We start from the raw sequence: 27,454 nt of genomic DNA on the forward strand, positions 1-27,454 counted from the left end.
CCCCCATGTTCCCCTGCATGGGGCACAGAGCCACAGCCCCCCCAGGCACTCCCATACTGGCAGCTCAGCCTTTCCCCTTTTAATGAGGCTCATCCATAAACCACATCTGTCAGAGTCAAGGAAAAGCTCAGCCACCGGCCGAGGGGCACAAGCTGCTGCAGGGCTCCAGCGGGTGAGCAGTGAGGCCAGGTGCTGCAGCGGGGCCACTCCTGGGCAGAGGAGCAGGGCTGGCTGCCGCAGCCGGCCCAAGGAATGTCTGATCCCTTACTGCACGCCCTCCATCATCTTCAGGAACTCTGCAAGAAAGAGGCACCATCAGACCCAGCTGTGCCAGACACACAGCCCAAAGGGGCTGAGCAAGCCGCAGGGCCAGGGCTGCCGCTCACCATCGAAGTCAATGCGGCCATCGTTGTTCTTGTCTGAATCCTTCATGAGGTCTTCTATGTCCTCCTCGGTGACGTGTTCCCCAGTGGCCCTGAGAATCTCACCCAGCTCCTCGATGTCGATGAACCCATCAGCATTCCTGTGGGAGAGCAAGGGCAAGATGTGGCCCTGCTCGCCACCAAGGACAGGTGCCAACAGGCACTGCCCCACTCACTTGTCGAAGATGCGGAAGCAGTTGGCCAGCTCCTCCTCAGACTTGCCCTTGGCGTCCTCTTTCATCTGGCGCACCATCATCACCAGGAACTCCTCAAAGTCGATGGTGCCGCTGCCTGCGGGAAGGGAGCGTGATGTGGGTCAGGCTGTGCACTCGAGCCACCCACCACCCCCATGGAAGCTGCTCACCATCCTCGTCCACCTCCTCAATGATGGCATCCAGCTCCTCCTTGGTGGGGTTCTGGCCCAGCATCCTCATCACTGTGCCCAACTCCTTGGTGCTGATGTCCCCACCACCATCCGCATCAAACATGTCGAAGGCAGCTTTGAACTCTGCAGGGAAGACTGGTCAGTGTTGGGGCTCAGGCAATGGCGTGAGTCAGGATGGGGCCCCGCTCCTCTCCCTGCTCACCAGCGATCATCTCCTCGCTGAGGAAGGCACGGGCCTCCGCCTGCTGGTCCGTCTGTAAGGCACGGGGAGAAGGGGTCAGTTCCTGCCCCATGCACCCTTGCCCTGCCAGCACAGCCCCTGCCCAGAGTCAGCAGCATAAGGGGATCTGCAGCAGTGTCTGGCACAGTGCAAAGCCTCAGCCTCTCAGCACAGCTGCTAAGCCTTCGTCCAGCTCAGCCCTGCAGCACGTGGCTGTTCCCTGAGTGAGCCAAGGCCCCGGGCAGCCCTGCAGCTCAGCTGCCCCAAGCCCCACGCAGCCGCCCACTGGGGGTCCATGACGCAGGGGCCGCCATGCTGCCTTGGCATCCCAGGCACGCGACACTATTTTTGAACCCTCCTCAACTCCCCTTATAGGGAGCAGTGCTCAGCAGGCACCTGTTTGCCCTGGATCGAGTTTCTCTTGGAGGCGAGGGCTGTCTGGGGCCACAGAGGTGTCGCATGACCCAGCGCTTGGCTTTCAGCGCCTTCGCATAGCCCAGATCCAGCTCTGATCACCCCATGCACCAGTTACCCCCAGGCAGCCGTGCACTCCCTCCCTGAGGCATGTCTCACAGGGGTACTTGTCCCATAGGGGGATATATGCCATGGGGATCATGTCCCGCTGCCCCCATGTCCCTGCTGCCTCCTGCCATGGCCAGCCTGCAGGAATCATCCCTCTGCCATCGCCCCATAGAGGTGCCTGGCAGCCCCACACCGCGGTGCCCAACACCTCTGGCCCAGCCACGGCTCACCCCAGCACCACTGGAGCACTTACCATTGACGCCATCTCTGCTGCTCTCCTCCCGCAGGGAGTCACCACCTCCTGCACCAGCAGCCCCCAGACACTCCTTGGCTCCCCAATTTGTAGTGTCCCTGTGCCCCCAGCCGTTGGCCCCCAGCCCCAGCAGCCTATCAGCTCCGTGGTGGAAATCCGGCCCCTCTCATTGGCACCGGGCTCATTTTACCTAATTTAGCCAAAGCGTTATTGGCCAAGAGCGGGGGATTAAACGTGGGTCTGAAGTCGGGATAGAAATTCAAGCCCTGCAGGGAGGGACACAGCATCTTGGCAGGAGTGTTGCTGCTTCACCTACACCTCCTTGCCCCAGGACAGCTCAGCATGGAGAGGGTTAAAAATAGCCCCAACGAGCGGCATCCCCAGCACCAGGACTGGGCTTCCCCCATGTCGGGCCAGCAGTATGGACAGGGTCGGACAGCACTGCCTGCACCACCGCTAACCCCACAGCACAGACTGGGGCAGGCGGGCAGCATTGGGGCCGTGCCACCTTCCTCACCCCGCAGTACCCCAGCTGCTTTGGCTGTGCCCAAACCATCAGTCCCTCCTTTCACCCCTTATTTCTGCTCTGGAGGGGCTGAGGCAAAGCTGCAGCCCCCGGCCCCAGACCAGCACTGGCTGTGAGCTGCAGGTGGGTGAGGAGCAGAGTCCTGCAGTGGGTCCCAGCCCTGCGGTGGGTTCCCACTTTGCTGGCAGCCGCTGCCTGGGCCTGGCAGGGCCAGAAGTGGCACGGCTGCTCCGTGACTCTGGGAGAGTGGGAATGATGCCCATGGCCTCCTCAAAGGCGTGGCACAGCTGCGCCTCTGCCAGGCCCATGGCCGTGGGACTAGCTGGCCAAGTGGCCCATGGCCCATGGCTCTCCAGCAGGACTTTGGGGCTGCAGCAGGACTGTCGGTCCCACAGGACCCTGTGCTGGGGCAGCTCTGAGGCACCCCATGGTCGGGGCAGTGCAGCACAGCGAGAACCAAGGACAGAGTGATGGCAGCAGCTGGACCATTCCTCGATATTAATAGACATTCCCAAGAAAGCAGCGAGGACAGAGTGGGTATGGTACTAAATAAGGGCGGCAAGTACCCGGCACCGGCCATGGCTGCAGCCCAGGAGCAGGGGCGTGTGGCGAGGATGAGGAGGGCAGGGGCAGTGGGTGAGGGTGCCGGATGTTGGGACGTCGTGGCGTTGGGGAGCTGCGGCGTTGGGGTCCCGAGGTGTCAGGGTGCCGTGGCAGCGCAGGCTGGTGACAATCAGGGAGCTGTGCCCAGGAATAGGGCAGGGGCCGTGCGGGCAGTGAGACAGCCGCACCGCGCCGTGCCGACCCGCGCTATGCCGTGCCGGGACGTGACAGCCCCGCCGCGATCCGGGTTCCCAGCGGAGGCGGAGCCGCGCAGGGAGGATCCCGGGACGAGCAGCGGCGGAGCGGCCATCGCTCGGCACCGCCCGGCGCGGCCCGGCCCGGCACAGCGCGGTACGGTACGGTGCGCGCCGCCCACAGCGGCAGCGGGGCCGCTCCTGGGGGGAGCGGGGCTGAGGTTGCGCCCGGCTCGGGGGGGCCGGAGGGTCCCGGCCGGGAGCGGGGCCGTCCCGGTGCGGGGTCCCGCGCTGCCCCCCCCGTGCCCGTCCCGTTGTCGGGGCGGCCGGGGCTGACCCGTCGCCGCAGCCGCGCCGCGGGGATGGCCGCCCGCATCCTGCACCGCCTGCGGCACGCGTTGGGCGCGGAGGGCGCCCGGGAGGAGCGGACGCACGACGGCGTTGAGGCCGAGGACTGCCCCGAGAGCTCGGAGCTGGAGGACGACACCGACGGGCTGTCCACGCGCCTCAGCGGCACCCTGAGCTTCAGCGGGCACGAGGAGGACGAAGAGGAGGAGGAGGAGGAAGGCGGCGGCGAGGAGCTGCAGGCGGGGGATGCTGCGCAGGACGGAGGCAGGTGCTGGGATGGGTACCCTGGGCTCCCGCCGCCCCCGCGCCCGCTGAGCCCTTCTCCCCGCACAGAGTGGGGCCCGGCGGCGCGGCCCGGCAGCCTGCTGACCCGGCAGCTGCAGGAGCTGTGGCGGCGGTCGCGGAGCAGCTTCGTACCGCAGCGGCTGCTCTTCGAGGTCACCAGCGCCAGCGTGGTCAGCGAGCGCTCCTCCAAGTACGTGGTGAGTGCGCCCGCGGGGCCGCAGCGGCGGGTGAGGGTCCGGGCGGGCGGGCGCTCACTTCTCTCTGTCTCTCCCTGTGCTGCTCTGATGGTGCTGCGGCTCAGATGAGCCTCAGGTAACTACGGCCGGCAGCTCCGCCGTGTGAATGCCGCTCTGGGGGCACGGCGTGCCCGTCCCTTCATCTCCTTTGCTGCTGTGCGCTCGGTTCAGCCCCGGCCCCACCAGGGGCCGCGTCCCCCAGCACAGCACCTCCCGACCCCCGTTCCCTGCCCACAGCTCTACACCATCTACCTGATCCGCTCCGGGCACTTGGACAAGGCTCCCGCCGCCATCTCCCGTCGCTACTCGGACTTCGAGCGGCTGAACCGCCGCCTGCGCGGCCGCTTTGGCTGCGACATGGCGGGCATCGCCTTCCCCAGGAAAAGGCTGCGGCGCAACTTTACGGCCGAGACCATCGCCAAGCGGAGCCGAGCCTTCGAGCAGTTCCTGTCCCACCTGCACTCCATCGCCGAGATCCGCCGCTCCCCCGAGTTCCTTGAATTCTTCTTCCTGCAGGACCTGCGCGCCGCCCAGCGCCTCACCTGCACCGGCATGTACCGCGAGGCTCTGGCCACCTGGGCCAACGCCTACCGCCTGCAGGACCGCCTGGGGGTCTGCGGCTCTGGCCGCTTCCTCCTGACGCTGGCCGGGTTGGTTGTCTGCCACCAGGAGCTGGACCAGCTGGGTGAAGCCCACGGCTGCTGTGAGCAAGCGCTGCAGCTGCTGGAGGCCCAGGACAGCCACCCACTGCTGGGGCCCTTCCTCCAGGCTCACGTCCACCTGGCCTGGAAAGTGGGCAAGGACAAGCGGCAGTCAGAAGCCCGGCTGCAGGGCCTGCAGGAGGCCGGCGTGCCCTTGCAGCAGCAGCCCAGCCTGAAGGAGTGTCTCATCAAGGAACCTCTGGAGTGAGGCTGGGGGCCGTGGGATGCAGGACAGTTTGTGCTCTCTGGGGCGGGAGAGGGAGCAGTGAGGGTTGGGATGGGGCACAGAGGCAGAGTTGTGTTGGCACAGCCTGTACGTGGTGGCTGGGATCAGGGTTGGCCCCTCTGGGAGCTATCTCTTGAAAATGCACTTTCTATATCAGTTTTTCCACCGCTGCTGGGTGCTTGCTGCCCGCACTACCTGTCAGGAGCCACCTGCTCCTTGGGGTTCTCAAGACAGACAGGACTCTAGCTGAGACACATTGGCACTGCATTAAAGGGACAGGAAGGCTTCCAGCCAGGAACTTCCAGTAACAGAAAATGAAAAGGACTTTAATAAAGTCATGGTAGGAGAAAGAACAGGGGTTCCTGCAGTATCTGTGTAGCTTCACTTCCCCCTGAGGCACCGCACAGAGACACCCACCAGCAGGAAGCCCTTGCGCTTCCCAAACCAGGAGGTGGGAACATCCGTGTTCTTCCCTTTCTTTGTGGCTGCTGTGCTCCCTCTCCAGCCCAGCACCAAAGGGGAGACTAAGGTGCTAGCAGCAGCAGCAGCAGCAGCTCACCCATAAGGGCACAAGGAGGTCAGCAGAAGTGAGAAGAGGAAGCCACATGAGCTTTGCAGTAGCACTTTCCTTTCCTGTGACCTGTGTGCTGCAGGGCACAGCCAGCCCTATGTGTCCTGGTGCTGCCCTCTCCTCCCGTGCCACAAGAAGCTCCCTGAGTTACATACAGTCACCCAGAGTTGAGGGGACAAACTCCAGGGCACAGAGCTCAGCTGCTCACGTGATGGCTTTATTTACCGTGGGTGAAAAGTGGCTCAGCATAGCGCGCCATTACGCTGCGCAGCTGGCAATCAACAACAGCACTAACACTGCAGTCCGTGCAGAATCACCTCAGTGTTGAAGTCACCAACACTTCCACCTGTGTGACTCAGCCCCTTCTTTTCTGCTGCTCCTTCTGCTGCTGTGCGGGGTCCTGCCTCCGCCACAGCCATTCTGGTGCAGGCTTCAACCCCAGCACACGGAGCTTGGTCCAACTGCTGCTTCCTTGGCTAGAGTTTACTCTGGTTTGGGTTCTGCTCCACCCGGATGACTCCCTCCTGTGTGCAGGTGACAGCCAGGACCCCATCCCTGCGCCACAAGCGTCCGTGCACCAGCCCTCGGCATCCACCTGCAGAGAATGGTGTGAGACCGCAGCCCCGTGTGCGTTGCATCAGCCTTTGCCATGTGGTGTCCAGGGAACCAGCCAGGACTCACCAGCCCAGGGGCTCTCGCACTCATACAGCATCCAGTGGTCAGATCTGAAGGGCGCATGGAACCACATGGAGTGGTCAAGGGACACCATGAATTTGATGTTGTACTGACGATGGGGCAGTAGGGCCGTGCCCAGAAAGGCATAGTCAGAGATGTAGGCAGCCACGCAGCAGTGCACCTTCATGTCAGTCTCTCCTACAAAAAGCCAGTGTTTGCTCAGTGCCAGGTGACTGTGGGACACATCTGGACACAATAGGTGATGTAAAGCTCCAACAGCTGTGCATCCCCAAGGCCAGCTGTGAGCCCAGCAGCACTGCAGCACTACTTCAGACCTTCAGCCTTTGCTATGGCCCAGGCTGAAGGCTGCAGGACTGAATACAGCAAATGGGCATTGCCTCACACCCTGACCCCCTGCCCTTACTTCAGTCCTGAAACCCCCAAACTTCCCCCAGCCTTAGGGCATAGGGACCACAACTCTCCCAGCCCTCTGTCATGAGTGTGAGAGCTTGAGCCCCAGCCCTGGATTTGTGTGGCAGACAGGGGCCCCTCCAGGCGGTACCCACCTATGTAGCCTCGGGCTCGCACCCAGAAGAACTGCTTTGGCTCCTGTGGCTCTGTGCAGAATATATCTGGTGGGTTCACAGGTTTGATATCAATCGGCACATCTTCAGCTTGGATCTTGTTGAGATGCTTTCTGTATCTCTCTGCCAAGTTAGGATTCCTTGAGACCAATATGGAGAAGCAAAGTCAATGCCCAGTACCCATGGAAGGCAGCGTCAGCCCAGGGCCACAGGAGGGCACAGCTGCTGCCTGCCTATACTTCCCTTGCAGGTGTATGTGGGGACTCCTTGGGTTATCACTGCAATCCTTTCCCATCTGCTTCTGTCCCCGTGCCTCCCTAAGCCCCAGCACAGAGCAGGGAGCCCCCAGGGTGTGCCCTTTCCTCTCCACTCACTGCAGGAACTTCTCAATGAGCTCCTCCTGTGTCAGCAGCTCCTCAGGGGGTGGCACGGTGGGCATGGTGAACTGATGCTGCACAGGACTCTGCTGGGCCAGCTGGAAGGAGGCCTGGCAGATGAAGATAGGCTTCCCATGCTGAATGGCCTTCACAGAGCGGACGGAGAAGCTCTTTCCAGTACGGGTCCGTTCCACCTCGTACAACACCGGCACCTTGGGGTCCCCTGGGTGGATAGGAGCCTTTGGCCGCGGGGCAGCCATGCACCACAGAGGGCCCCGATCTGCCCTGGCGGAAAGCCGGGGCCGGGCAGAGGAAGCACCGCTCTGCCGCGGCAGGCACGGAATGGCGGCCCCGGTCCCGGCCCCCCCCGGGCCTGACAGATCCGCCCGCCCGGCCCCGGTATCCACGAGCCGCCCGAGCCCCGCGGCGCGGTCCCACCTGCGCGCACGAAGTAGCAGTGCAGCGAGTGGGCCTGGAGGTCACGGCTGACGGCGCGGGCGGCTGCCACCAGGGCCTGGCCCACGATCTGCCCGCCGAAAAGGCGCCTCGTCGCGGGCACCCAGTGGTGCTGACCCCTAACGGGAGAACGCGGCGCCGGTCAGCGCGGCGGTCAGCGCGGCGGCACGGGCGGGCGGAGCACCGCGCACCTGAAGAGGTCGACCTCGAGGCGCTCCAGGTTGAGCACGCTGGTGATCAGCACGCTCCGCAGGTCTCCGGCCGCTGCCAGCCGCTTCAGGCCCGAGCCCGGCCCCGCAGCCCCGGTATCGCCCGGCTCCGCCATCTCCGCCGCGACCCGGAACCGGCACTGCCTGCAGCCACATCCGGCAGCCGCTCGGAGCAGCAGGAAGTCCCGCCCACGCGGCCGGAGGCGGGAGCCACCAGCTGATTGGGCTCTCGAGTCGTCAATCACTGGACTGGCGGCAGAAAACGTTGCGCTGGTTGGCAGGCCTCCCGCCAGTTGGGAAAGAACTGCTGTGATTGGTCGGACGGCGGGGGGGGCGGTGCCCCATCGGGTTGATAAGGGCCGGCAGGCAGCCCAGCCCTCAGATTTCGCCATGGAGCTCGGGGCGTGTTTTCGGACGTACCGGGAGTTCAAGGAGTCCCTGTGCGCCTACCAGCAGGCCCACGGCTCCCACTATAGCCTGCGCAGCTGCACCTCGGTGCGCTTCCACAACCGGGAGCACGGCACGGCCGTTCGCGAGGATGTGATGTAAGGCGGCCGTCTCCCGGCGTCGTGTAGGCCTCGGCCCACCGGCAGCGGCACGTGCTGCTGAGCCTCTTCGCCCTCGTCCGTCCCCGGGCTGAGATCCCACGTGCACGTGGCAGGGCAGCCGGCCTGCAGGCCGGGTCACAGCGGTGCTGCCGCGGCCCTGCTGCCCTGAGGCTGAGCTGTGTTGCTGTCCTCACGCTTGCATGCGTTCTCCATCCTGTCCCCCGTGCAGCTCTCTGCTGCCTCGTGGTTGTTGCTCAGCTCTGTTCTCTCCGCCCCTTGTAGTGAAACCTGCCTTTCTGATATTTGGTGCTGTTGTGGAGTTGCTAACTAGCACTGCAGCCTTTTTCCACTGAAGTGGTATCTTAAGCGTTGGCATCCAATAGTGTTCCCTGGCTGCTTTTAGCCAATGCGTTGGAAAGGATTTATCAGGATTCCCGTTCACAGTGCTGAGTTCTGCAGGCCTTCGTTGTCTCTGCTGGGGCCAGGCCCAAGGATGTGCTCAGCCCTCCTTAGAACAGAACTTAATCTCACGTCTTAAAGCCTGTCTTGGCCTGCTCCTTTGGGTACAGGGGTGCTTGGTGATGGTGGCTGTAACTCTTAGCTCCTTTGTTCCCACTGTTTGTGCTTATCCCAGGATTTCTGAGTAGACCAACCTTGCACATCTGGTGGATATATGTTTTTTTTTTTTTTATGTTCGCTAATTGAATGTAGAGCTGACATGCTAGAGAAGTCAAAAACTAAATGTTGAAAAACTAACAGCATCATTGCTCCCACCATTAACTCTTTCTCAACGTTTGCAGGTTCATGCAGGTGAAGTTTGGTTGTACCCGGACCCAAAAGTACAATAAGAAAAGGAAGAAGCAGCCCAATCTGTGTCCAGCTTACTTTGTTTTGCAATATAATGAGGACATAGATCAACTTGTGATCAGTGAGCTCTGTAGTGACCATGTACATGTGGACACGGAGTTTTTCCTGAGCGGTGTTGGCATAACCAGAAGAGCCAACACCACAGCAGATGGCAGCCCTGCAGTCAAGCTGTGCAGGCAGCAGGCAGATGGGACCGAAAGCTCCAACGAGGTGGATGAGAACTTGCCTGAAGCTGAGCAAGTTGTGGACGGAGCATCCGCTCTGTGCAGGGTTCCTGCATTCTCAGAGGCAGGGAAGGAAAATGACTCTCCATCAGCAGCAGACAGAGTCACTGAAGTAGTGAAAAACTGCCTGAACGCAGACAGCGGGGCACTGGCTTCGCTTGATGTAGGCAGTGACTGGGGGCTAGAGAGACTCAACTTCCAGACCAGCAAGATGAAGAGCTTATTTACAAAGTTTCCTGCCAGCCTTCTGTTGCACAGGGTACAGAGTCAGGGAGAACATGTTCTCTACGTGCTCTTAGTAGAGAGTAAAGAGCGAGTGGGAAAGATTGTGCACTGGTCAGTCTTGAAGGCTGACACGGGACAGAGCATCAGCAAAATGCTGGCTGTTTTCAAGGAGTTCAATCCTGAATGGCGAAAGGTGAAGGTTGTTTTTGTGGACGTGTCCTTCCCTCACAGAGCTGTCCTTCAAGAGCTCTTTCCTTTGGCTCAGGTGCTCCTTTCTGTCTACCACACTGTCCGACTGCTTGAGGAGAATGTGAATGCAGCAGAAATGCCACATTCTGCCAAGCAAGAAATGAAGCTGGCCTTGAAGAATGCAGTATTTTCCACTTCGACTGACAGTCTGGACACCCTGTCTCAGATGATGAAGAGCGTAGTTAACACAGAGCTGTACGACTACCTCCAGGCCAACTGGTTCTCCTGTGAGCTGCTGTGGTACATGCATACCAAGAAAGGTCTTCATTCATGCAGTGCACACATTGACAGTCTGGATCTCGTCACACACCGGCTATCTGCTCTCTTCAGCCAGCACTCCTCCTTGGAGGCAAGTGTGCTCCACTTACTGGAGTGTGCAGAGTGTCTCGATTCCAAACCTCTGGAAAGCTCCAACTGGAGTCCCTCGTGCACCAAGGACTGTCAGAGAGGCTTCCAGGAGAAACCCGAAGCGCAGCTGCGTGCTGCCACAGAACCAGACCCTCTTCTTGACTCACAGGTTCCTACTGAGCACCCTGAGCCCCCCAGGCAGACGGTGCCCAGCGTGGTGGTGGAGGGGCAGGCCTGCATGCTGGAGGAGCTGCGGGACAGCTCCACAGCGCCGGGCTTCCAGCTGTGTGCCAGCGAATGGGAGGTGGTGCAGATGTCCACGCAGCTGATCAGCGCCGTGCCGGGCGGCGTGGAGGTGCGGCTGCTGGAGGACGCGCACCGGGTGAGCGCCGACTGCCGGAGCTGCAGCTGCTACTTCCAGCACCGCTACCGCCTGCCCTGCCGCCACGTGCTGGCCGTGCTGCACGCCGAACGCAGGAGCGTGGAGAGCGGCATGGTGGGCCGCCGCTGGCGGAAGAAATACGAGCAGCGCGCCGTGCCCGCGGAGCTGCCGGAGCACGTGGACATCCCGGCGGAGGCGGAGGGCCGGCGGGAGCGGATCCAGGCGCTCAGCAAGGAGCTGGCCAACCTGCTGCTGCAGAGCGACGGGGCGCAGCTGGAGGAGCGCAGCTCCGCGCTCAGGGCCATCGTGGACGCCTGGGCCGAGGCAGGTGGGGACAAGGAGCGCGGTGCGGCGGCGGGCCCGGACCCGGGGGTGAAGCAGGAGGCGGCGGGCGCGCCGTGACGCGCCGCTGGGGCCGGGCGCGTTCCCGTGCGCCGGGCGCGCGGTGCCGCCTTCTCCGCGCGGGGGCGCCGTGGCGGGGCGTGCGTCGTGACGTCATCTGCGCGCCCGGCGCTGATTGGTCGCGTCGCGGGGGCGGGGCCGGGCGCGGCGCACATGGCGGTGCGGCCATGGCGGAGGGCGCGGGCCGCGGCTGCCTGGTGTCCTACGAGCTGGACGCCGAGGGCCGCATGGCCTCCGTCAGCTTCCAGAGCGCCGCGATGGGCGCGCTGTTCGCCCGCTTCCCCCAGGCCCTGCTGGTGCACCGAGCCTGCGCCCCGAGCGGCCGGGCGCTGTACGTCTTCCTGGCGGACGGGCCGTGGCTGGCGGTGCGCGGGGCCGCGGGCAGGGTGGTGCACCTCGCCGTGCCCCGCGACGAGTCGGCGCGCGGCTTGGCCCGCATGTGCGAGGCCTTCCGGGCGTTCAACCCCGCCTGGTGGCGCACCCGCGTGCTGCTGGTGGGCCCCGACCTCCCCGAGCCCGTGGCGCTGGGCCAAGCCTTCCCCGGGGCCGAGGTGCGCCTCTCAGCCTTCCATGTGTGCAAGCACCTGCAGGAGCAGATCCAGCGGCTGGGCCTGGAGCACCGGGCCGAGCAGCTGCTCCTCAGCACCCTGCACAGCACCATGTGCAAGGCCACGGAGAGCAAACGCAGGGAGATGCACCGCGTCCTGAGTGAGACGGTACCGCCGGAGCTGCTGCCACGCTTCCACGCTCACTGGCTGCTCACCAATAAGATCTGGGCCGCGCACGGGGAGAGAGGCTGCAAGAAGAGCTGTGACTATTTTATGGAGCTGGAGACCATCACCCAGGGCTTAAGCCGGGTTTTCAATGCCGAGCTCTTCCTGGAAACTTGCATTGCCTCTTTTGCAAAGTACTACCAGAAGTGTGTTTCTGAGACCCCTCCCAATGACGCTGTGTGCTCCACTGCCTGTCCTGATCTCCGTGCTGCTTCCCAAACCCCACCCACCTCGAATTCCCCTCTCCAGCCCCTGGCAAGGTGTCAGGATCAGCCATCCCAGTGCTCTGTCCTGGACTCTCCCGTGGCAACTGCAGCTCCTCAACTCCCAGTGGCCCTCCGCAGCCAGCCTGCACCTCCCCAGCCTCTCCTCCAGAGCGGGTCTGTGAGCACTTGCTCCTTGTACATTCCTTCATCTCCTGCAATTAAAGAGGAAGCTACAGAATATTCAGAGGGGGACAGCGATGAGGAGATGAACCAAAGGGCTGAAGAACGTATCATGCAATCTTTGTCTGATATTTGCACAGAGTTTGCTGCCAGGCTGTGCCTGAGCGAGCTTGCAGTGGTTCAGAAGTCTGTACAGCTGATAGGCACCAGCACAGATGCTGTCAATGTACAGATCCTTGAAGATGCTCACAAAGTGACTCAGGAAGGGCTGTGCCACTGCACATGCCACTTCAACCAGACGTTCCAGTTGCCCTGCCGGCACATCCAGGCTGTGCTGAACTCGGAGAGAAAGACCTTGCAGCCTGAGATGCTGGGGAGGCAGTGGCAGAAGGGACATGACGTCGTCATCGAGAGCGTGCAAGGCAGTGCTGACTACCTCCTGGAGAACCTGGAGAGCCCTTGGGATGAGTCTCAGGACAAATTCCTGGCTGTGTCCTCGCTCACAGCAGAGGTCAGCCAGCTCCTCACCTGTTGTAGCACAGAGGAGTTTGAGCTCCGGTGCAGCACGCTGCGAGCGCTGGCTGACAGCTGGATCGGGCCCTACATGCAGGTGAAACTCTAGTATGGGACAGTGAGCCAGGCGTGAGGCTGGGACTGCTCGCAGCTCTGCCACATCCCTCCTGCTTTCATTGTTCCCTTTATTCAGACTGTACCCCACGGGAGTTAGGGGCTGGCTGGGCCGCTTCGTGAGTGAGCATCCACTCCTGCATGGGGGAGCTGTGGAGCTGCTTTACAAATTCCCAACTGGACTGTAATGGGTAACAAGCTGCTGACCTAACAAGCAGGAAATGCATGGGGTGAGCTGAGGGTGGTGTGGGGTAGGAAGTGATAGTTTAATAATGTGATAAAATTATTTGATCTTTGGCCAGCACCTTCAGGTCCTTCCAGCGTCCGGCTGTGAGGGTATTGTGCAACAAAGCCAATAAATGGGCCTTTGTCACTTTGGAGCTGAGTGTGTTTCTGAGGCAATCCTTCCCTGCCAGAGGGCAGTGAGGCTGCTCGCTTGGGCAGGGTTTTTAACATCTTTCCTTGGTTTTCAGGTCTAATTCCATTGCCCGCTCATTAGGCGAGTGAGCCTGTGTGTTAAGGAGCAGCAGAACCTGAGGGTGGCGATCTCTGCTGCTGGCAGTGCTGCCCGTGTTGGGGCGTTTGTTTATCTGGTTGTGGCAGCTGCTCTTAATTATTCAGAAAATGGAACTGCCCTCCCTCCTGCCTGCTGGGGGTCATGGCAGTACAAACAAGGCTTCTGCAAAGCACAGAGCAAATGCTTTGAGTGTGTGGGGTGGGGGAGGAAAAAACATCAAGAAGAACAAACATGCGTTCACCCAAGCCTGCAGAGGCTGTCGTGCAGCTGGTGAGCTGCCAGCCCCCCTCCAGCCCCTTGGCTGTGTCCTAGGGGATGTGCCGGGGACATCTGGTGAGGAGCAGAAAGTACCACAGACCTCTCTTGATCTCTGTAATTCATTAGTGCTGTTTCCCACAGTTGGTGCTTCAGTAACACTCAGATTTTAGAGTTGGCCTGTTGCAGTAGAACGGCAACGTGGCTGGGAATTTCCATCATTTGAGGGTTTTGTCATGTTGTATGATAATATCAAATCCCTCTGTCTAAATATAGTATAGTGTTTCCTAAAACACCTTTCTGTAAGCTTAGAGCTGTGTCTTCTGGCTGCTCCTGGAGCAGTCTCCCCAGGGAAACACAGCACAGGTACAGAGTGAGCCAAGGCTGGCACCAGGGGCTGCGTAGGGGCTGCCAGACCTCCCCCAGCTTGCTGTGACTGGCTTCATGGCACGAGGCACGAGGAGCAGCCGCTGCTGGAGCTGCTCCCTGCACGTGGTGTATGGACAGCAGTCCGACCCTCCCGCCTCTTCACAGAGAGAACAGGAAATAAGTCATCCGTTTCTCAGTAAACATGTTTCCCAAGAGCGAAACTGCGTGGCTGGGACAGAGCCCAGCTGCAATTTACCTTCCACGTGAGCAGGGAGCCCTGCAGCCCTTTGTGAGGGCCCGTTGCTGGCAGCACAGCCTCCCGGGCCACCCTCTCACTGCTGCAGGCTGCTTCCAGCCCGAAAGGAGCCTGGACTGGGGCTGCTGGCCCTGCACTCACCTCCAGCAGTGCTCTGAGCTTGCCACAACACTGAGAAGCAGTGCCCCAGCACATAGCATCCCATATCACAGGCCTCCGTCCTGCAGCCTTGCAACTGTTGCTCAGGCAGGCAGACCAGGAGGACTCACAGGCAGTGCTCAGTGCCCCCACTGTGGACCCAGGAAATTGTAGCTTTGTTCCTGGGCTCTGTGCAGCGGCACCATGCAGAGAGCTCAGGCTGTGCCTTGAAGTGCTTTATTACTCACTCTCTTCTGTGAGTGGGCACAAGCCCAACTGTACAGCAATTTGAGTTGAAAGGACCGTCGAAGGCCATCTAGGCCGTGCAATGAACAGGGGCACCTACAGCTACATCGGGTGCTCAGAGCTCCAGCCGTACCCGTTCACACAGAGGAAAGTCTCTTGGCATGCTCTGGGAGCCGGGGGCTGTCAGGCCATGCAGCACCCTCAGATCCTCACTCGTGTTGGCAGAAGTGCTTCAGCATTGGGGGTAGATCCAAGCCGTCGATGGCCAGGCGGTGCACAACGTGCTTCTGGATGACCAGCCGGCAGAGTGTCTGCAGGGAAGGGACTGCAAGAGAGCAAACAGGAGGAGCTGGGGTGGCTGGGACAGTGATGTTGAGAGAGCAATGTGCAGGGCTGCCTGCTGGCTCCTCGCTTTTGGGCAGTGTTTGGGGAATTTTCTGCTGCGGGCAGCACTTGTCCTCCTGCAGGGCTCTGCTGGGGGAGAGCTTCACCCCGTGGGGTCCTCGTGCTCTGCCCAGGCTGCAGCTCCTTTAACAGGCTGAGTCTGCAGCCAGGCTGAGCGTGGTGGCCCTGCAGTCATGTGCCTACACAGTGTGTTACTGGGGTGTTTTGTATTTGTTTTCTCTCGGGACTGCTACATGGTTCCTCTAGGGACCCACGTGCCCACACAGTGTTTTCCTTTCATCCTCATCCCCTCGGTGGCCTGTGTGCACACCACACTGCACCATCAGCCTCCCTCTGCAGGGAGGACTCACATGATGCTCCCGGGACGCGTCTTCCATCGGCCCCCCTGACCCCTGTGACACACACTGTGGGCGGATTCCTCCTCTATGAGCTGTGGGAAGCCCCCAGCAGCGCAGGGCGGGGGGGCTGACTGTGGTGTCACGCTGCAGAGCGGGGCCCTGGGTGGTGGCCCAGCTGCTCTGCTCTCACACAGCCGCCAGCACGAGGCCTTGGGGCAGTGCCAGACAAAGCATCGTTGTGCCCAGCACGGCCCCGGCCTTGGGCTGCTCCTGGATGTCTGCAATGCTTATCTAAGGCTGGGGCTCGCAGCCCTGAGTGTTCGGTGAGCAGCAGTGTGGCCCCCCCTGCGCAGTGTCTCGTCTCCTGCCCTTCAGCTGCGGGGTTTCACTTAACCACCCACACCCCAGCAAAAGCAGAACTACACCAAAACTGATTTGTGCAGCCAAGGGAAATGCTGCAGAAAGAGCAGCTGCTGAAATCTGTGGGCAGCTGGCACCGGGTTGCTCACTGCCTCTGGTGCACTGCTGGCCTGGCCCTCACATCGCACTGTATCCTGCTGGGAGCCCTTGCTGCTCTCCCCCTCCCCCCACTGCTTCTAGAGGAAAGCAGCCAGCACAGGGAATGCCAGACCTCAGCCTTGAGAGACTGAACTTGGAGCCGAGGTTCCCTGTGCAGAAGTTGCTCTGCTGTGGGTCCTGGTATCTTGTTTGCTTTGTCTCTGGCCTTGTGCCTGCTATGCCAAGACCTCATTATCTCCCAATTATGTAAAAGCACAGGTGGGACAGCAGCATGACGGTGGCCCAGCCATCGGTACCCAGGCACCATTTCTTCCTCTGCTTCACATCCCTCATCATCCTGAGCACGTGCTCATTTTTCCAATACGCTTCTAATTAGCACCTATTAGCTGACTGCTCGCAGGAGCTCGTGGCTGTGCGGGGCTGCCTATCCCAGCCCCACCCTGCCTGGGGACACCAGGATGTTGCCCAACAGCTGCAGCACCGCGGGGGTCTGCCCTGGATCAGCTGCTGCAGCCCTGGCTCCGGGTGGGGTGAGGCTGGGGCACTGAGCAGCCAGAACAGGGCTGGAGGGGGACCTCGGGCCGGGCTGGGCCGAGCCAGTGCTGGAGCTGCTGCCAGCTCCACGGCGAGGGGTGCGGGAGCCAAACCACATCCTTGCCACGGCTTCTGGGAGTGGGGCCTCACTGCACCCTATGGGGACTCGGGATGCTCTGCCATGCCACCCACCCTGTATCTCTGTGCCCCACGTTCTGTCCCACTCAAATGCTGCCCACCAGACCGCGGGGTCACCATGCAGATACCCACAGCCGTATTCCACCTGGATCACACGGACGCTTTTGGTAGAGGCGAAGACGTCAACCACAGCGTAGAGCGGCCGCGCGGTGGGCAGGCTCCGGGCGCTCGGCCCCATGTCCTCACCGTTGATGACGATGTGCATGTCGGCGGTGCCGTCGGGCCGCGGGGCGTACAGCACGCCGATGCGGCTGCGCAGGGCGGTGGGAGGCAGCACGTTGGTGCGGTACAGCTCATCCAGGAGATGGCTGTAACGTCCGAGGCGGCTGCGCCCCACCAGTTTGTCGCGGGGGATCCTCACGCCCTCGATGCGCAGCTCGGACTCCCAGAGCGGGGCCGGGGCCGGGGCCGGCTCCTCCTGCCCGTCGGCCGACACGCGGTTGTGACTGCGGGTGATGGCGAACACCCAGGTGTCCCCCAGGCCGACCAGGTCAGGCAGCGAATACTCGGGCACGGTGCCCAGGCTTTGCGGGTCGTGCGCCGTCAGCCCCACGCGCAGGTGCCCGCACCAACCCAGCTCTTTCTCCTCGATCTCCACCAGGAAGATCTGTCCGGGTGCCAGCGGCTCGTGGCTGAAGCACAGCGCGTTGGCGAAGCTCTTGACCCGCGTGGCCCGTGTGCGCGAAGCGTCCAGGCGCACATTGGCACCGTGCACGCGGTGGAAGCGGGTGGGAGGGTGGCCCGGAGCCGCCATGGCCGCGCCGCTATTTTTAACCGCGAGGCGCCGGGCAGCTGCTGGCAGGCGGCGGCTGGGGCCGGTCCTAGCGCACGGGGCCCCGCGGGAGGGCGGCGGCGCGGGGTGGCCGGTGCTGCCCACGGGGCCGTGCGGGACGGGGCCATACAGGGTCGGGTTCCCGGGCTTCCCGCTGCTCCCCGCTCCCTGCCCTACATCGGGGAACCCCCACACCGTGCCCACTCTCAGTGCCCCACGGTGTCCGCGAGGCGCGGGGGCGTGCGGGGCACTGCGACAGACCCGGGGCGGTGTGGGCCCACGCGCGGGATCCGCGCCCGGGCGGTGCAGCCGCCGCGCCTGAGTGCGGTGCGTGGCGCGGCCGGCCGGTTCGTTCCCACGTGCGCGCGCGGCGTGGGAGGGCGTGGCCAGCTGCTGCAAACGGCGCGCCGATTGGCTAAGGCTGTCCCCGCCCCCTCCGTGAAGCCCCGCCCAACGGCACGTGACCGCTCGGAGGTCATATGGGCGCGGGTCATGTGCTGCGGGGCGCTGCGGGATCGGGGTGCGGGGTGAGCGGCGTGCGGCACCGGGCGTGGTAGAAGGAAGTGATCCCGCTGGGACTGTGCCGCCAGGGTCGGGACCGACGAGGGGCGCCGCATCGGTGCGGGGCGGTGGAGCTCGGTGCGGTTCGTTGCGCGCGTCCGGGTCCTCGGCATCGCCGTTTCTGTGCCTCCCGCAGATGCTGCCGCTGCTGTGTGCGCTGCTGCTGGGGCTGGGGCCGGCCCACGCCGCGCCCGCGGGCCATGAGGTGACGTTCCTGCCCGGGCTGCCCAAGCAGCCGTCCTTCCGCCACTTCTCGGGGCACCTGTGCATCGGGCCGACACAGCGCCTGCACTATTGGTATGTAGGGCCGGGCTGGGACGTGGTGCCGGTATGTGGTACTGGTGCGTGGGACCGGTGCTGGCTGCGCGCTGGGTATTCACGTTGCACACCCTGCAGGTTCGTGGAGGCCCAGAACAACCCACAGAGCAGCCCCCTGGTATTATGGCTGAACGGGGGCCCTGGCTGCAGCTCCATGGAAGGCTTCTTGAAAGAGCACGGCCCCTTCCTGGTCAGTGGTCACAGCTGCCTGGGGTCTGCGGGGCTCCATGATGCGGGTAGTGTCTGGGGTCCTGTGGTGTGCTGCCTACCAGTCTCCACTCCCTCCTCAGGTGCAGCCCGATGGGGTCACGCTGAAGTACAATGACTACGCCTGGAACAAGGTATGGGCCCTGCCGCAGGCAGGGAGCGGCTCCTGCCCCACCCAAGGTGTTGGGAACTGTCTCTCTGAACTGCTCTGCACTGCCCCCCCTCCAACTCACTGCAGAGCAGGGATGAGGTTCTTATTGCAACACTGGGGTGGGCCACACACAAACGGTGCCATAGGTGAAGGCCGTTGGCCCTCTGTGCTGGGAGCTCCCTCGACTTCCACGCTCCCCTGCCCCTCTGCTGTCCCCAGATTGCCAACATGCTCTACCTGGAGTCCCCTGCAGGCGTTGGTTTCTCATACTCTGAGGACAAGAAGTATGCTACCAACGACACCGAGGTGAGTGATGAGGCTGTTGCAGGCCCAGCCTGGAGCTGCTGGCCCAGTGCCACCCCGCTGATGCCACCCGCTGTCCCTGCAGGTCGCACACAACAACTACCTGGCGCTGAAGGAGTTCCTACGGCTCTTCCCTGAGTATTCCAAGAATGACCTCTTCCTCATGGGGGAGAGCTACGGCGGCATCTACATCCCCACACTGGCAGAGTGGGTGATGCAGGACCCCAGCCTTAACCTCAAGGTGAGGGCATGACCTTGCTGGGGCCCAGCACGCTGCATGGGGCAGCCTCAGCCCCACAGCCTTTCATCTCCCTGGGTGCCGGCGGTGAACGTGTTCTGCTGCGTGAGACTGAGGAGTGCTCCCAGGCGCACACGGCCTTTCCTCTTCCCCCTGTGAAGTAAACAGGGCCACATCTGCTTCCTGCCTGACGCCGATGCTCTGTGGCTGCCCTGTGAGGAGCTGCCACACCAGAGAGTTGTTTTCTTATTGCCCCGCAGGGAATCGCTGTGGGAAACGGCCTCTCCTCCTATGAGATCAACGACAACTCCTTGGTGTACTTCGCTTATTACCATGGCCTGCTGGGCACCCAGTGAGAGCGGGGCAGCACTGCTGGGGGGGGAGTCTGCTGGTCTCTGTGGCACAGAGCAGGGTGGGCTCTGGTGGATCACTCCAACTCTTAGTTTCTGCTTGCAGGCTGTGGAAGGATTTGCAGACCTTCTGCTGCTCTGAAGGGAAGTGCAACTTCCATGACAACTCCAACCTGAACTGCACGCTTAAGGTGAGAGAAGGCTTTAATCCCCGAGCCCTGCTCCAACTCCTGCAAGCAGCAGCACTGTGCTCGGTGTTGGGTGTGTGCTGTGGTCCCTCAAGCACTTTGCTGAGTCCTGAGCCCTGCTTGTGGCTCATTGCAGATGGCAGAGATGATTGAGATTGTAGAAGAGTCTGGGCTCAATATCTACAATCTCTATGCTCCGTGTGCTGGCGGTGTTCCTGGAAGCATGAGGTGAGAGTGGCAGCAGTAGCAGCGCTATCCCCAAGCACAAGCAGCATGCAGATCCCCACCAGCAGCAGAGGGCTGGCAGAGACACTGCTTCTATGGCCACTTTTTCCTGGTGGTGGGCCGTGGGCCATTGTCCCAAGCCCTAGTTTCACCAGAGCTCTCACCCTGAGGCTGTACTCGGTCTGCCTGCAGGTATGAGGGTGACTATCTTGTCACGCATGATCTGGGAAACTCCTTCATCCGGATGCCAATGAGGTTCTCCTGGCGCCAGGTGAGTGTGGGTCCCTGTCACAGTGTGCTGCTAGCACCCTCCACCTGCACAGCAGGGGATGGGGCAGCTCTCCCTGTGGGCAGTGCTGAGGTGCTGCTGCAAGGCTATCCTGACTCCCCCAGAACCTGTTCCGGATGCCTGTAGCCCGCAATAAGGTGCGGATGGACCCACCGTGCACCAACTCCACTGCACCGACCATGTATCTGAACTCCCCAGAAGTGAGGAAGGCTCTCCACATCTCCCCCGATGCCCCAGAGTGGCAGGTGTGCAGGTGAGCAAGCCACAGGTGGGGTTGAGTGTGTGGCACAAGCAGCTGCTGAGCCCACTGCTGCTTCTTCTGCAGCTTCGAGGTGAACCGCAGCTACAAGCGCCTGTACACGCAGATGAATGACCAGTACCTCAAACTTCTTGGAGCCATGGTGTGTATGTGTGGGGGAGCACACAGCCCATGGAAGCAGCTCTCCCAGATAGGGCCATGCCCTGTGCGGTGCTCATGCTCTTCCTGCTCTGCAGAAATATAGAATCCTGGTGTACAATGGGGATGTCGACATGGCCTGCAATTTCCTTGGGGATGAGTGGTTCGTGGACTCCCTGTGCCAGAAGGTAAATGGGCAGAGTGAGATCTAGGCTGATTCCTGGATCAGCCAGGCACTGGGGAAAGCAGTGGGGTCTGTGGGGCTGGGCACTGAGGGTGCTGTCTCTATTCCCAGGTGCAGGTGGCTCGCCGGCCTTGGCTCTACAGTGAAGGAGGTGAGAACCAGATCGGGGGCTTCGTGAAAGAGTTCACCAATATTGCCTTCCTCACTGTTAAGGTAGGGCTCAGGTGGTGCCTTGCAGTTGGTCCCACTGTGGTCAGACATGGCTGACGCTGGAGCCGTGGGCCAGGCGGTAGTGGACCCACGGAGGGCACTGACTGCTGGCACCTGTTTCCTGCAGGGAGCCGGCCACATGGTGCCTACAGACCAGCCCCTCGCTGCCTTCACCATGTTCAGCCGTTTTATTAAGAATGAGCCGTACTAGGAGTTGGGGAGGCTGTGCCCAGGGCCTCGGGCTGCCTGCATACACCAGTCACATCCTGCACAGCTCATCACTGCCACTCAGCTGCACCAGGGCTCCCCTGTGTCATGAACAAAGTCACTACTGCAGCTGGCGGGGATTCCCTGGGCCCCAAGGGCTATGCTCAGCCTGGAGGTGGGCTTTCTGCAGGCTGCAGGGAGAGGAGTCCCTGGGATTCCATCTCTGCTGGGCACTGCAGCTGTCTCTTTGCTGTGGCTTCCTGTCTCACCTCCTCTCTGTTTCTGGAGGCAACTACTTCCCTTTTGGGATGGGAGCAGTCCTCACCACTTCCCTCTGTCCTGTGGCCTCTGCATGCACATGGCCTGGGCAGGCTCTGAGCCAGCTGCTCTCTGCTAAGCACAGTTGATGTGGTGGCTGTAGGCTGCCCTGCAGGAGCTTTCTGCTCCCTTTGAAACCACTCCCAACCTGACCTCAATGAAAGGCAATTTACAGTGAAGAAATTTCACCACCTAGGTCATACAGTGCTCTTGGGAACCCGTAATAAACTCTGAATAAGGTGGTCCCGCTCCTCGTTAATGAACTCCTTGCACCTCTCTGCTACCCCCGCTTTGCTTTCTTTTGCTGTCTCAAAAGTGGTTCCTAACAGAGGATCCAGCAGCAGTGAATGCTAATGTGCTGTGCATGGTGTCCTTGGGAGCCAGAGCTTGTGTTTCCCTTTCTGCAGAGGGACTGGGGCTTTCTGAAAACAAACCATCCCAAAAGCAGGTGGAGAGCTCTCCCCCAGAGCTGGCAGCTATGTGGTCTGGAGTAGGCTAATCCTTCAAGCAACAAGGCAGCGCAAGCTAGCGTTCAGTGGTTTATTAGTGTATGAGAAGGGGTGCAGCAGGGATTCCCAGAGCAGCTGTCTCCACCTTGCTGCTGCCCACCTGGGTGCAGATGCCCTGCAGGATGTGTGAGTGGTACTGGGGATGTTGCTTCCTACCTACAGCCTACGGGTCCAGCCCGGGATCTGACCTTTGTCGCGGGTGAAGGAGCAAGTAAGCAGAGCTACAGCTGGTGGGGGTCTGTGCTGGCTGCTGTGGGCTGCACTGTGGGCTCAGCAGGGACTGCAGGGGTGGAGCGGTACTTCTCAATCACTTCCCGCAGCCCCTTGGAGAAGTGGAGATCAGCTCCCACTGTGAGAAATCCCTGTAAAGAAAAGAAGTATTGGCACAGGACTAGCTGTGCCTGCAGCTGCCAGGATGCAATGCCTGTGTCTGCTGGAGGGGCTGGAGTTGTCCTTGTCCTGCTCACGCACCGCATGATTGGTGACCACCTCCCTGGTGAAGTCCATGCCTTCTGGCAGAGGAATCTGCACACCCTTCTTTGTCCTCTCTGCAGGGAGGAGGAGATGCAGTAAGCCCCATGTCACTGCCTCAAGCCTTGCCATGCACAGGCAGTGACGATGCTTACCGTTAATGATGGGCATGATTGTCAGCTGCAGCAGAGTTTTCAGTGGAGCCTGCAGTGAGAACAGCTGTGGGAAGGGGAGGGAGAATGAGTGCAGAGCTGCTGGGCAAGGTAGGGCCTGCTTGTGTTTCTCAAGGGTGGATGAAGAGGGGTCCTGCACAGCCCTCCCAGAGCTGCTCCCTGCTGTGGCTGGGAGCTACCCGGGACAGTTGGACCCTCCCACACTCCAGGCCGGCACAGGGTCTGCTCACCGCCAGAGACTCCAGTGCTGACTGCTTGGAATAGATACGAAACCTGCAGGGAGGGAAAACAGCTGTGAGCTGGGACAGAGGGGACTGTCCCTACAGCCCTGCTGGGATCCCAGTGTGGGCCATACCGTCGCAGATCCAGCTGCACGCGTAGTGCCTTCCCTTGCAGGTACACCTTGGCGCTCAGCTTTGATTCCTATGGGAAGAGTGAGCTGCGTGGAAACCCTGCTGCAGCCAGCATGGGCAGGCAGTGGGACAGCCTGGGTGCTGCTCCCAGCTTTAGGACATCAGAGACTTCTCAGGCAGGGTGCAGTGCTCCTGCCCTGTGTGCTTGGGCAGGCAAAGGAAACCTGGCTGCAGCAGCACTCACCATGGCCATGCTGGAAAGCTGGATGGCAGGGCGGTCTGCGGGTACCAGCGAGATGTTGAGGAAGGCAGAGACAGAGATGGAGGTCCCCGAGGGTTTGATCACACAGCGGGGGGGAGCTGACACCTGAAGCACCAGCCGCAAGGGAGCATCCACCACAGCAGGGTTCTGGGGAGAGAACAGTGGAGCCAGTCTGGGCAGAGCTGCTCCATCCTAGGGGGACTCTTGTACCTCTCCTGCCCCAGTGGAAAGCTCCTCTCACCAGCATGAAGATGGTCCCAAAGAAGGTGGCTCTCAGCAGAACCTCCAAGTCCTTGGGCACCTGCAGGGGGGACAAACCTTAGGGGTAACAGAGCTCGCACTGCTGCTCCCTGCAGAGCTTCTGTCCATGCAGCACATCCTGAAATCGGTGTGTAGAGCCCACCCTGCCTCCCCCAGGCAGCACCCCTTCTCCGCTCAGGTCTGCGTGCAGTGTCAAACTGTGCTGCTCACCTTCTCCCCCTCAAGCTCTATGGCCAGCACACCCGCCTGGAAGTATGCGTGCATGGCTGAATCAAAGAAGTACTCAGAGAAGGCAACATAAACCATGCGTTCAGTCTCCTTGATCACAGGCTCCACCGCGTGGTTCTCCAGCTCCTGGTCCTCCCTTGCACGGTAGAAGAACATACCCTGGGCCGAGAATAGCGACTGTTTCTGCAGCTGCAGCACAGCTTGCTGTGCTCACTGCATGCATTGATGCAGAGCTGTGCCAACAGGACTGGGAGAGGCAGGGCAGGATTTGGTGCCACACCTTGAAGTCCAGGTCGAGGGTTTCTGGGGAGACAGCTGGATCACGTAGCAGAGAGTAGTCAATCCCAATGTGCTCATCCACGTAGTTCCTTACTGCCAAGGAAGAGGTGCTGTGAGAAAGCCTACAGCATGGCCTGCAGTCCTTTTCTCAGCTCTGCATAGGCTGCAGTGAGCAGGGTCTGGTCTTATCCTGTTTACCTGGCACTGTGTCTAGCAAGGAGTTCAACAGCACCAGACTGGCATGCTCCAGGGACGGGCAGATCTGTGGGGAATCACTCAGCAGTGGGGCCAGAACTTCTGGCCTGGAGGAGGACCCAGGCTGCCTCCAGCATCCCTGAGTCAGCTCCTCCTGACTGCAGCCAGGGAAGCTCTATGCCCGTCTCTGCTCACAGCCCTACCTGCTGGCTGAGGAGGAAGCGCATCCCTGTGACAATGAAGGTGCTCAGGAACTCATAGACCTTCCTGCAGGACAGAACAGCTTTGCAGTAGCCTTCCAGCCCTGTCCCTCCACCTCTATTCCCACAAAAACACAAGGCGTGACCTGAGCAGATCTTGCCTGGCACAGGGGTATGGCTGCCACCATGGCATCAGGTGTACCTGAGTGTGCCAGAGAATCCCGCATGCATTCTGGCAATGGAGGCATTGCAGGACATGTTGGAAATCTTGAGGCGTCCAACCTCATCCTTGGCCAGCTGCAGCACAGTATGGATGTGGACACCATCAGCAGAAGCATTGATGGATCCAATGTCGTAGCTGGAAGCCAGGGGAACAGATGGGAGGACACAGATCCTATCAGCTCCAGGACTGGGCAGCATGGCACTTGTGACACTCCTGGGGCCGTGGGACAGGCTGGTGGGCAGGGGAGGGTAACTCACAAGAACCAGTAGAGCAGCTGCCGCCTGAAGCGCAGGCTGATGGAAGCGTTGTTGATGTTAAAGGCGAGGTGCTGCTGTGGCTGGAAGTGCAGGTTGGAAAATGGCAGCTGCAGGTCCATCACCTTGACCCTGCCAGGGAGGGGACGGTAAGGCTGACCCAGGGGCTGCTGCATGCAAGGAGCAGGCAGCACTCACTGGCTGATGTTGTAGTGGAACTGGCCCTCCTTCCCGTGCAGGTCTGACACTGTGATGTTCTCCAGCTCCTGCTCCACAAAGCGCAGACCCTCATGCTTCACTGCAATGCAAAATGAGCCTGGACTGCCCACGGCAGGCTGTATCGCACTCTACCAACATAGCCCACCCTGCCGGTCCTGCCGTGCAAGCTGGCTCTCCGCCCTGCCTGGGAGCAGGGTCCTGGCCAGCCCCTTACCGAGGTCCAGCCCCTTGGAGGTAATCCGGATCTTGCAACCGGGAGGGCTGTGCGAGGCTGCGGCCAGCCAGGGCAGCAGGAGCAGGGGGAGGAGGTGGCTGCTGGCAGCCATCTCGCACCTGGGGGCAGAGCGCGGGGTCAGTATGGACCGAGCTAGCAGAGCACACGGGGGAAGCCCAGCCACCCTGGCAGGGTTGCGGCTGCTGCCCAACCTGCTCTCAGCACAGGAGCCTGGGCAGAGGCTGATCTCAAGGAGAGGACCATCTCATGACCCTGCTGCACCCCACAACCTGAAATCCCACAACAGTATCCTGGTTCCCATCGCCTGAGTGGGCAAGCCCCCAGCACAGACTCCGTGGGCTTGCAGGATCAGCCCCGCCCGGGGGCAGCCACTGCCCTCAGTACCAGCAGCATCCCGCCCTTCCCCAGCACAGCCAGCTCCCCAGATTGCAGGGTCAGGTGAGCCTCATGGGGAACCCCAACACCACACAGGGAAGGGATTCCTCTCCCGTGGGCTCTCCAGCCCTGGAAGCAGCCCCAAGTGCTCCCCAAAGATGAGCACTGCCTGTCCGTGTCCCATGCCCTGCAGCTGGGCTGGGACAGAGCCAGAGATTCCTCATCCAGCAGGAAAAGGCAGAATTGCCTTCGGGATGGCAGGGACAGCACAAGGCTTCCCCACCGTGTTTCTGCTCAGTTCTCTGCAGGGGAGAGGACAGAACCCCTTCTGCTCGTGATCCAGAGCCTCCATCCTTCCCGGAGGGCCACACACAGACTGGGGCAGCTCGCCTACACAATGCTGGCTAAGTTTGTATACTTACAGTATGACTTGTCTTCGGCTTCTCTGGTCTGGGGAAACTGAATCACGTGAAGGGAGGGAGGGAGAACACCAACAGCTCCAGGAGTTTCTTCTGAGCTGGCTCAGGCTCCCCTGCGTTTATATATCCCACCAGCCACCACCCCTTGTGAGCCCACAGCTGGGAGGAGACACAGCAGACAGGAGGATGAAGGGCTCGGGGAAGCCAGCCGCGCAGCGCAGGGTGGCTTCATCATTTCGGGGAAGTGCCGACCACCAGTCCTGATGGTGCTAAACTCCCCACTGTGCTCTGCCAGCTGCAGCACTGCCCAGTGGGCTCTGTGCCATGGCTGCAGCTGAACACAAGTCCCTTGGGCCACAGGTACAACGGGAGCTGCTTTGTGCCCATCTATGAGGTGAACATCAGACAGGGAAGCTGCTTTGATCGCTGGAGCCACAGAGCCACTCCAACAGCCTGGCACATATCAGGGTCTCCAGGGCTCACGGCCACCAGGGCTCATCCCCAGCCTGCTCCCAGCAGCTGAGCAGACACAGATGTGCTCAGCTCTGCGAGAGGCGCTGCAGAAGCGATCCAGCGTGCCCACATTCCCTTCTGATCCAGCAAGCGCCCATCGCCAAGAGGCCAGGATGGGTGGCACTGCCAGCATTGCGCAGCACAGTGGCACCGCTCAGCCCAGGAGAGACCAAGCGCTGCCCATGCTGTGCTGCAAGCCCCTCTGCATTCCAGAGGACAAGGCTTTATGCTTTCCATCCGTGGAATCTCGGACAAATCCGGCTGAGCCCCTTCCTCCCCCCTCCTCCAAGCGCCTGCAGAACAGAGTCGGTCTGAGCCAGCACTTTGTGGTCGGGGCGATTATCTGCACACAGAGCCGGGCTGTGGGGGCTCACGCTCTGGAAACAGAGAGACTTAGGAGACTGGGTGCTTACACAGCACTTATCCCTTCCAAACTGCTTTGCCAGCATTAACTAATTACACTGACCCCAGTGCTCCGGGTGCAGAGGGCAGGCCTCCAGCGGGAGCGGGCGGCTGCCGGGCAGGAGGGAAGCCCTGCGAGCCCACGGCGGGCAGGGGAGGCAAAGGGCGGGGCGGGTGGGGAGAATCACCCCACGTCGGAAGGTGTCGCGCCGCGCCTTCCCGGCAGCCACAGCCGCCAGGCGAGGCCGCAGCCCCAGGCTCCTGGCTGCGCGCCCGCGGCCCCGCCCGGCCCCGCCCGGCCCGGCCCAGCGCCGCGCCCCGCGGCCACACGCGGCGGAGCCGCACCGCTAAGTGCAGGGCGGGCGG

The 27,454-nt window shown here is 61.5% G+C and overlaps 7 protein-coding genes across 18 annotated transcripts; 3 read left to right on the forward strand and 4 right to left on the reverse strand.

Moving 5' to 3' along the window:
* Positions 1–64: 64 nt before the first annotated feature.
* Positions 65–1,909, reverse strand: TNNC2 (troponin C2, fast skeletal type). Its single transcript, XM_090152092.1, has 6 exons — positions 1,803–1,909; positions 1,010–1,061; positions 787–930; positions 599–713; positions 387–523; positions 65–296 (listed from the first exon to the last, which is right to left on the reverse strand). The coding sequence occupies exons 1-6, from the start codon at positions 1,812–1,814 to the stop codon at positions 265–267; spliced, it is 492 nt and encodes a 163-aa protein (XP_090008218.1). The 5' UTR covers positions 1,815–1,909; the 3' UTR covers positions 65–264.
* Positions 1,910–2,867: 958 nt separating this feature from the next.
* On the forward strand, positions 2,868–5,315 carry SNX21 (sorting nexin family member 21). Of its 4 annotated transcripts, none has more exons than XM_090152082.1 (3): positions 2,868–3,287; positions 3,475–3,955; positions 4,232–5,315. In XM_090152082.1, the coding sequence occupies exons 2-3, from the start codon at positions 3,488–3,490 to the stop codon at positions 4,901–4,903; spliced, it is 1,140 nt and encodes a 379-aa protein (XP_090008208.1). In that variant the 5' UTR covers positions 2,868–3,287; positions 3,475–3,487; the 3' UTR covers positions 4,904–5,315. The 4 variants fall into 4 exon arrangements, with proteins under 4 accessions (XP_090008208.1, XP_090008209.1, XP_031444053.1 ...); XM_090152083.1 differs by having other exon boundaries at positions 2,868–3,282; XM_090152084.1 differs by lacking the exon at positions 2,868–3,287 and having other exon boundaries at positions 3,328–3,737; positions 3,807–3,955; positions 4,232–5,312.
* Positions 5,316–5,688: 373 nt separating this feature from the next.
* On the reverse strand, positions 5,689–7,982 carry ACOT8 (acyl-CoA thioesterase 8). Its single transcript, XM_031588180.2, has 6 exons — positions 7,776–7,982; positions 7,567–7,703; positions 7,126–7,351; positions 6,734–6,891; positions 6,174–6,365; positions 5,689–6,087 (listed from the first exon to the last, which is right to left on the reverse strand). Exons 1-6 carry the CDS (start codon positions 7,907–7,909, stop codon positions 5,969–5,971), a joined length of 966 nt encoding a protein of 321 aa, XP_031444040.2. The 5' UTR covers positions 7,910–7,982; the 3' UTR covers positions 5,689–5,968.
* A 73-nt stretch (positions 7,983–8,055) lies between these two features.
* CTSA (cathepsin A) lies at positions 8,056–21,760 on the forward strand. 8 transcript variants are annotated; one of them, XM_090152081.1, is made up of 15 exons: positions 10,848–10,964; positions 18,069–18,229; positions 18,329–18,440; positions 18,541–18,591; positions 18,828–18,914; positions 18,997–19,152; positions 19,410–19,501; positions 19,606–19,690; positions 19,824–19,915; positions 20,105–20,183; positions 20,306–20,454; positions 20,527–20,602; positions 20,697–20,786; positions 20,894–20,995; positions 21,120–21,760. In XM_090152081.1, the coding sequence occupies exons 2-15, from the start codon at positions 18,069–18,071 to the stop codon at positions 21,201–21,203; spliced, it is 1,416 nt and encodes a 471-aa protein (XP_090008207.1). In that variant the 5' UTR covers positions 10,848–10,964; the 3' UTR covers positions 21,204–21,760. The 8 variants fall into 8 exon arrangements, with proteins under 8 accessions (XP_031444015.2, XP_090008206.1, XP_090008205.1 ...); XM_031588134.2 differs by lacking the exon at positions 10,848–10,964 and adding an exon at positions 15,570–15,671; XM_031588108.2 differs by lacking the exon at positions 10,848–10,964 and adding an exon at positions 17,791–17,898.
* Positions 11,171–13,204, forward strand: ZSWIM1 (zinc finger SWIM-type containing 1). Its single transcript, XM_031588168.2, has one exon. The coding sequence runs from the start codon at positions 11,206–11,208 to the stop codon at positions 12,817–12,819; it is 1,614 nt and encodes a 537-aa protein (XP_031444028.2). The 5' UTR covers positions 11,171–11,205; the 3' UTR covers positions 12,820–13,204.
* On the reverse strand, positions 14,587–17,372 carry NEURL2 (neuralized E3 ubiquitin protein ligase 2). 2 transcript variants are annotated; one of them, XM_090152087.1, is made up of 2 exons: positions 16,672–17,372; positions 14,587–14,930 (listed from the first exon to the last, which is right to left on the reverse strand). In XM_090152087.1, exons 1-2 carry the CDS (start codon positions 17,351–17,353, stop codon positions 14,815–14,817), a joined length of 798 nt encoding a protein of 265 aa, XP_090008213.1. In that variant the 5' UTR covers positions 17,354–17,372; the 3' UTR covers positions 14,587–14,814. The 2 variants fall into 2 exon arrangements, 1 of the variants encoding a protein (XP_090008213.1); XR_016471914.1 differs by lacking the exon at positions 16,672–17,372 and adding an exon at positions 15,361–15,474 and having other exon boundaries at positions 14,840–14,930.
* Positions 21,761–22,043: 283 nt separating the features above from the next.
* On the reverse strand, positions 22,044–27,241 carry PLTP (phospholipid transfer protein). Its single transcript, XM_031588098.2, has 16 exons — positions 26,177–27,241; positions 25,359–25,477; positions 25,124–25,223; positions 24,929–25,057; positions 24,651–24,806; positions 24,452–24,515; positions 24,252–24,315; positions 24,055–24,146; positions 23,757–23,933; positions 23,527–23,586; positions 23,268–23,432; positions 23,026–23,093; positions 22,901–22,943; positions 22,653–22,716; positions 22,498–22,574; positions 22,044–22,388 (listed from the first exon to the last, which is right to left on the reverse strand). The coding sequence occupies exons 2-16, from the start codon at positions 25,468–25,470 to the stop codon at positions 22,248–22,250; spliced, it is 1,512 nt and encodes a 503-aa protein (XP_031443958.1). The 5' UTR covers positions 25,471–25,477; positions 26,177–27,241; the 3' UTR covers positions 22,044–22,247.
* Between the last annotated feature and the right edge of the window lie 213 nt (positions 27,242–27,454).

The sequence above is a fragment of the Phasianus colchicus genome, chromosome 17 (genome assembly GCF_987193195.1).
Source record: "Phasianus colchicus chromosome 17, bPhaCol1.hap1.1, whole genome shotgun sequence".
Lineage (NCBI taxonomy): Eukaryota > Metazoa > Chordata > Aves > Galliformes > Phasianidae > Phasianus > Phasianus colchicus.

Excerpts from the sequence above, each read along its gene's own strand:
- ZSWIM1 (XM_031588168.2), top strand. The coding sequence starts at position 11,206 with ATGGCGGAGGGCGCGGGCCGCGGCTGCCTGGTGTCCTACGAGCTGGAC.
- ACOT8 (XM_031588180.2), bottom strand. The coding sequence starts at position 7,909 with ATGGCGGAGCCGGGCGATACCGGGGCTGCGGGGCCGGGCTCGGGCCTG. Across the intron at positions 6,366-6,733 it reads GCGAGCCCGAGGCTACATAG|GAGAGACTGACATGAAGGTG; the intron begins GTGGGTACCGCC and ends GGCTTTTTGTAG. Across the intron at positions 6,088-6,173 it reads GTGCGAGAGCCCCTGGGCTG|GTGGATGCCGAGGGCTGGTG; the intron begins GTGAGTCCTGGC and ends CATTCTCTGCAG.
- TNNC2 (XM_090152092.1), bottom strand. Across the intron at positions 714-786 it reads TGAGGAGGTGGACGAGGATG|GCAGCGGCACCATCGACTTT; the intron begins GTGAGCAGCTTC and ends CCCTTCCCGCAG. Across the intron at positions 524-598 it reads TGCTTCCGCATCTTCGACAA|GAATGCTGATGGGTTCATCG; the intron begins GTGAGTGGGGCA and ends GCTCTCCCACAG.
- SNX21 (XM_090152082.1), top strand. The coding sequence starts at position 3,488 with ATGGCCGCCCGCATCCTGCACCGCCTGCGGCACGCGTTGGGCGCGGAG. Across the intron at positions 3,956-4,231 it reads AGCGCTCCTCCAAGTACGTG|CTCTACACCATCTACCTGAT; the intron begins GTGAGTGCGCCC and ends CCCTGCCCACAG.
- PLTP (XM_031588098.2), bottom strand. The coding sequence starts at position 25,470 with ATGGCTGCCAGCAGCCACCTCCTCCCCCTGCTCCTGCTGCCCTGGCTG. Across the intron at positions 24,807-24,928 it reads CAGCTGCTCTACTGGTTCTT|CTACGACATTGGATCCATCA; the intron begins GTGAGTTACCCT and ends CCTGGCTTCCAG. Across the intron at positions 24,516-24,650 it reads GGATTCTCTGGCACACTCAG|GAAGGTCTATGAGTTCCTGA; the intron begins GTACACCTGATG and ends TCTGTCCTGCAG.
- NEURL2 (XM_090152087.1), bottom strand. The coding sequence starts at position 17,353 with ATGGCGGCTCCGGGCCACCCTCCCACCCGCTTCCACCGCGTGCACGGT. Across the intron at positions 14,931-16,671 it reads GATCCAGGTGGAATACGGCT|TCCCTTCCCTGCAGACACTC; the intron begins GTGGGTATCTGC and ends GCTCTCTTGCAG.
- CTSA (XM_031588155.2), top strand. The coding sequence starts at position 8,184 with ATGGAGCTCGGGGCGTGTTTTCGGACGTACCGGGAGTTCAAGGAGTCC. Across the intron at positions 8,339-9,141 it reads GCCGTTCGCGAGGATGTGAT|GTTCATGCAGGTGAAGTTTG; the intron begins GTAAGGCGGCCG and ends CAACGTTTGCAG.